Source organism: Camelus dromedarius, chromosome 5, assembly GCF_036321535.1.
Source record: "Camelus dromedarius isolate mCamDro1 chromosome 5, mCamDro1.pat, whole genome shotgun sequence".
NCBI lineage: Eukaryota > Metazoa > Chordata > Mammalia > Artiodactyla > Camelidae > Camelus > Camelus dromedarius.
The window spans coordinates 43,780,018-43,786,299 of NC_087440.1; the positions used below are offsets into that span (position 1 = coordinate 43,780,018).

At 39.2% G+C, this 6,282-nt stretch overlaps 1 protein-coding gene across 1 annotated transcript; it reads right to left on the minus strand.

Moving 5' to 3' along the window:
- Window positions 1–4,691: 4,691 nt before the first annotated feature.
- LOC105092122 (large ribosomal subunit protein uL3-like) lies at window positions 4,692–5,970 on the minus strand. Its single transcript, XM_064485918.1, has one exon. The coding sequence runs from the start codon at window positions 5,948–5,950 to the stop codon at window positions 4,745–4,747; it is 1,206 nt and encodes a 401-aa protein (XP_064341988.1). The 5' UTR covers window positions 5,951–5,970; the 3' UTR covers window positions 4,692–4,744.
- Window positions 5,971–6,282: the final 312 nt, after the last annotated feature.

Below are 6,282 nucleotides of genomic sequence, written 5' to 3' on the forward strand. Positions count from 1 at the left end.
ACTTATAAATACATGATACGGTATTAACTATAGACTGTGCTGTACGTTACATCCCATGACTTTCTTATTTTATAGCTGGAAGTTTATACCTTTTGTTCCCCTTCACCCATTTCACCTACCCCCTAACTCCTGCCTCTGGCAACCATAAGTCTGTTCTCTGTATCTATGAGTTATTTACTTATTTATTTGTTTGTTTATTTAGATTCCACAATAAGTGAGATCTTACGGTTTTTGTCTTTCTCTGTCTGACTTGTTTAACCTAGTATAATGGCCTCAAAGTCCATCTACATTGTCACAAATGGCAGTTTCCTTCTTTTTTATGGATGAAAAGTATTTCATTTTATATATATAATCATTCATCCATCGATGGACACTTAGGTTATTTCATGTCTTGGCTATTGTAAACTTGGCTATTGTAGACATTATTATATTAATGTCTCCTAAACTCTTTCTCTATGATCTCAGAAGATATATTGTCTACAAAAAATTAGAGGTATTTAGCATTAAATTTAGTTTTTGTTGTTGGTAAAAATTCCTTCCACATCTCCTAATCAGGCATTCTTTCTTCATTACCCTTAACTAACATTTTAGTACTGAACAGTTCGTCATCTTGGAGGGCAGCCCTCTTCATTTGGACATCTCCAATTTCTAAGAAATTCTTTCTTCTCCTGAAACCAAATATGCCTCAGTATCATTGGTGGGCTTAGTGTGGTCCTTTTGCATTAAGTTTTGTCATGTCCTTCCTATACCTTCTCTTTTTCAGAACAGCTCTCCATGTGATATCATTTCATGACACTTCACTATTCAATTTACCCATTTTGAACTGTTGTATGCAAAGAGGAGGCTCTCTTCTTAGTGTTGGACTCCAGTAAATCTCATATTTACAATTTAAATCCTCTTTCCACCAAAATAGTATTAAGTTTGGTTTGGATTGCAGCTGGTGACACCATCATGTATGTGGCCAGCTGGAATAGATTAATTTCATTGCAGGACAGCATGTTGAAGGTCTAGGAGGGAAGAATTCAGAGACTGGAAAAGGAAATTCAACTCAATCACTCATGGCAACTCTAGGGAAAATTCTGAAGTAGCTGAAGCTTGCTTTGACATCCCTAACTTGCTTTTTCTATTGCATGGATTCCCTTCTTGTTCTTCACTTCATGTGCCCCAAACTTGCTTGCTGTTTCCCTCAATTAAGACCTGCTTTCAGGAAAAGATTTAGTGTTAGTTACTTGTATATTTGTTGGGAATATATTGTGCTATCATTCTCAAGTTTATACACACTTTAAGTTTTATTGCTAAATATGGGTTAAAGGTGTTCTCTTGCATGAAAGTCATTTTAAGCTTCATCAACTAGGTGAGAGATTTTGGAGGGCTGGACAAGAGAGTTATACTGGTTTGTCTAAAATCATGCAAATATTTTGGCTGCTTGTTCTCTTGCATTTAAGCCTGTTTTTGCAAATTCTCCTAAATATTCTGTTCTCTTAAATAAATTCTGTAATGTGTCCTGCCTAAGGAATCTCCCATGCACTATTTCTCAAACTTTAAATCAGTGTGCTCCTGCAAAGGGAAGTGAATGCATAAAGCCCTGGAATCTGAGGGTGTGGCTTTGAAGAACAGTTCTCAGAATGAAACTGATTCCCTTTGGGAAATTGTTTTCTCCTCTTGTAGACTAAAAATCAATTTAATTCAAAAGATCAATGAAAATGGAAAATCACTATGAAAGTCTTATCCGTATAGGGCAGTAATGATGGCATAGCACTAATCTGGAGAATAGCTAATCCCTTTTGTTGAATGGCACAGAAATAAATGCGTTCCAAACAGACATTTTCATGTACTCCAAGCCCATCTTTTATTGTTTCAGGGTCACTTTCATAATGAGGCATTTTATAAATGAAGCTGTCCTGTATAGTATAGACTCTCACAGAGAGAGAGACAGTACTCCATATTCATCACTGAAATCAATCTAACAGAATATCCTTCTTAACTAGGCGTTCTGTGAGTACACAACTTAATATTTCATTGTGATATACAGTCAAGGATTCTGAACAAAGATGAATATAATTTATACAAACTCACCTTCATGCAAATGGCAATTTTGGATTAAAGTTAGAACGCCTATTTCTTAATCATAATTTTTCTTCATTTTTTCCTGATAGTCCTAGGAGTTCTGACACAAGATGCTGGTGGTAAAAATTAATATTGTGCAATACTAAACATTCTTGTGAGGCATCCTTTCCCTTTGCAATTGTTTTTTTCCGAGATTTTTACCATTGTGACCCCTGCAAAACTACTTCTAAAATTACTTCAATATGTATTATCTATGAAGGTAGGTTAATACTATAATATTTTACTATACTTATCCAAGTTACAACAATTATTATTTTAAAGTCATTGACTTGTTATTAAACTACATCTTAATGAAGAAGCCATTGCTGGAGATGTTAGTAATTTTGACCTTGTACTAATACTTGTATATTGAGAATGTGCATTGGACAGCATACAGTACTAAAGCCTCAGAAAACACTTAACATGAAACTAAAAAAAATACAGTTTAAACTCCACGTGATTAAAATGTGTGACTCAAGTGTCCAAAAGAAAGTTGCTTGTATTTGCAGACTAAAACCTATGTTAGTGTTTCCACCACTTGTATAATGATAATTATTAGTCAGCCATTTTATGAATCAGCCGTTCATTAGTGAATGCCTGCAACCTGTGAACTTGGGACGTCAGGCTTGGAGAAGTGGTACAGGGTAGAATCAACATTTAGGAAGCACTGATTCTATTTCATGTTTTATGTGCCCTGGTGATTGGTTTATCATTCCCAGTTATTTGCTTCTTCCTGAAGGTGGCATATTCTTCCCTGTTGACTTTGGGCTTGGCTACATGACTTACTTTGGGCTTGGGCAGAAATGAGAGCATTTAGTGAGCTGAGATTTTAAGAGATTTTGCAGATATCCAGTCATCCTTTTACTTTCATCCCTGAACTATCATTCTGGAACCCAGGGTTCCAGAGCTGAGTGAGTAAAGCAGAAATAAACATTTGTTGTTGGATGCCATTGAGATGTTGAGGCAGTCTGATATGATATAACCTTAGGAATGTTTTATATCTATATACTTGAGATTCATAGGCATCATATGAGGTAGATACAATGTTTTCATTTCACAGAGGAGGAAATTAGGGTGTTAAAGAGGTCCAGTCTTTTTTCCACGGTCACATTGCTGGGAAATGGCAGATCTAACCTGAAGGTCGGTGTATTTATACTGCACTGTGCCTCCTTGGGTAGAAGTATGGAACAAGGGCAAGAGCTCCACCTGAAATCAGGTTCTAGTCTCAGGGAAGTCACTGAGTGTCTTACTCTAGGACGGACATGTAGACTGAGGTCTCTGTTGGGTCACAATTCCCTTTCAGGGCTGGTGGTGTCTCTGATTAGTAGACTGTGCAGACTACTGACATTTACAGAGGATGACTCTGAGTAAGATTGTCCACAGTAAATATTAGCTGTGGGCCTCTCATTTCTTTCAGAGGTAATGTTATTACTTTCCAATGTAATGGGAAGGAAAAGAAAGTATTGACTCCCAGTTCTCAAAAGATTTATATAATTTGTGAGTCACAGACTACAAGTAATCAGATGTTCAGAAACACTTAAAGAAGCTCCAGGGATAATGCCAGTTTCTATATGGTGGCAATTAATGCACTTCCTCCCAGAACAAGCTGAGCAGTCAGTGTTTTATCTGAGTAATTTAGGCCAAAATTGTAGTTTCTAAAAATATCCCTGAATTTCATGGATAATTACACCAACTCCCATTTCACTGGAGACTTATAGAATTACCCTATAGTCATAGATTATGACTAACTTAAACTTTTAGAAGAATGATTCCATCCATATAAATGAGTACTATATGGTATACATGGAATTGCCATTTTGTCATGATTCACCTTTTTTATTTTCCCCTTTCCACAAGTATCATTTTTTTCAAATGAATCATCATACCCTCACAGCAAGGAAGGTATTACAAAATCACCAGTGCCATCAAGTCTTATTCTTGGTACTCTACAATCAGGCTACTTTGTGGACCTCAGTTTCACTTATCATTTCCTACAAAGACAAGTAATAGGTTTTCTCATATAATATCTCTCTTCTGCATATGAGTAGAAAGACCTCTTCAAGTTATAAAGGAAACCTTAGTGCCTTAGAATTGCCTCTGAAACAAGTTTCTTTGACTTCCCTTACTTTTTGTCCTGCCAGATTATAAACTTTTATTTCTTAGCTGAAAACTTTTCTGCTCAAGTTTCTCATGGACACTGCAACCTTGGTTTATTTAAGCACTAGCAAAAAAGTCACTATGCAAAATTTTCTAGAAAATATTTACCTGTACAATAGGACACCTAACGATTCAACTTTTCTGTTTACCTACCACTCCACTAGAGATTCTGTTTCTTCTGTGTAGCACAGGGAACTATAATCAATATTTTGTAGTAACCTATAATGAAAAATAATATGAAAACGAATATATGTATGTATATGTAGGATTGAAACATCATGCTGTACACCATGTACAGTTTACATGGACACACTGTAAACTGACAAAAAAAAAAAAAGGAAAAAAAGTATCTGATAAAATTCCATTATTTTTCAAACAGCAAAATGAGGCCAGGAGAAATTCCTAGAATTTAGTTCTTTTTTTTTTTCCACTGGAAGATAACTTTATTGAGATTCCACCAGCTGTACAATCTGTTATGACATTAGGCTCCTTCTTCCTTGGCAATTTGGTCTTTCTTAAGTGGTCCCGTGAATGCTTTCTTCTCCTCCATTATCTGGAAGTGGCCATGGCCAAATTTGGAGGTAGTGTCAATAAACTTGAGATCAATCTTCTCCAAGGTCCACTGTTTGGTCTGCACCAGCAAGGACTTGCGCAGGGTGAGCACTCGCGTCTTGGTTCCCACAACGCAGCCTTTGAGCATGGCAAAGTCATTGGTCACTTCACTGTAGTGGACAAAGCCACCCAGAGGGTTGATACTCTTGTCAGACAGATCGTAATCAGTAGAGGCATTGTTCTTGATCAGTTTGCCATCCTTGATGAGGTAGCCCTGGCCAATCTTACAAATCTTCTTGTTGATCTCAGTGCAGTGATGGTAGCCCTTCTGCCCAGCCCGAGCCACAGAGAAGGCCACCCGGGCGGGATGCCATGCTCTAATACAGGCAACCTTGTGCAGTCCTCGGTGGGTCTTCTGGGGCAGCTTCTTGGTGTGCCAGTGGCTGGTGACCCCTTTGTAGCCTTTGCCCTTGATCACCCCAGTGACACTGATCATCTCATCCTGCCCAAACACTTGGTTCACAGGGGCCTGATGCTCTAGCCTCTCATAGGCCCAGTCCAGTTTCTCCACCACAGTGCCTCCGTTCACCTGGATCTCCATGAGGTGGGCCTTCTGGCGTAGAGGAAGCAGGCACATCTGGGTGTGGGCAATGACACGGATGACCCGGCAGTGCTTCTTCATGCTGCTGAAGTCCCTCTCCAGCTGCTTCTTGCCGTCTTCATCCTGCCACTTTTTGCAGTATTTGGTGAAGGCCTTCTTAGATTTATGCCAGTTCTTATAGAAGCGCCTTTTGCTCTCATCACTGATATGCTCAGCAAAGATAGTCTTGAAGGTACAGAGGCCTCGAGGAGTTTCCACATAGCCCACAATGCCCACAATCACCATGGGTGGAGTCTCCACGATGGTCACAGCCCTCACAACTTCCTTCTTGTTCACCTTGGACCCTGGCCTATCCACCTCCCTCACAATGTGGGTCATGCCAGCCTTGTAGCCAAGGAAGGCTGGGAGGTGCACGGGCTTGGAGGAGTCATCCTTAGGGAAGCTCTTCACCTTCCCGCGGTGCCAACTGCTATGCTTCTGAGGCAGGAAGCCCAGGGGCCCAAGCCTGGGAGCGGAGAACTTCCTGTGAGACATCACACTGTCAAACGCTGCCTGTAGAATTTAGTTCTTAAATCACACTTTCAAGATAGTGAGATGGCAATTATTGCTTCAGAAATGGAGAAAAAGAGGGACAGAAAGAAACGGTCTGGTTGAAGCTATGCAGATCAGAAGCTCTTCTGGAGTGGGTTTCCTTTCACCTACGTTCAGTCTGGATTTGTAAGTAGTGATTGTGATATCCACACGATCCTTTTACACGAAGATGATAAGCTTTCAGATGCAGATTTTCTTAATTTTGCTCATAAAACTTGTCTCTGTCTTTTTAGGCTGTTAAACTGAAATTTCATGGAGGTCTGAACCCTGGAAGT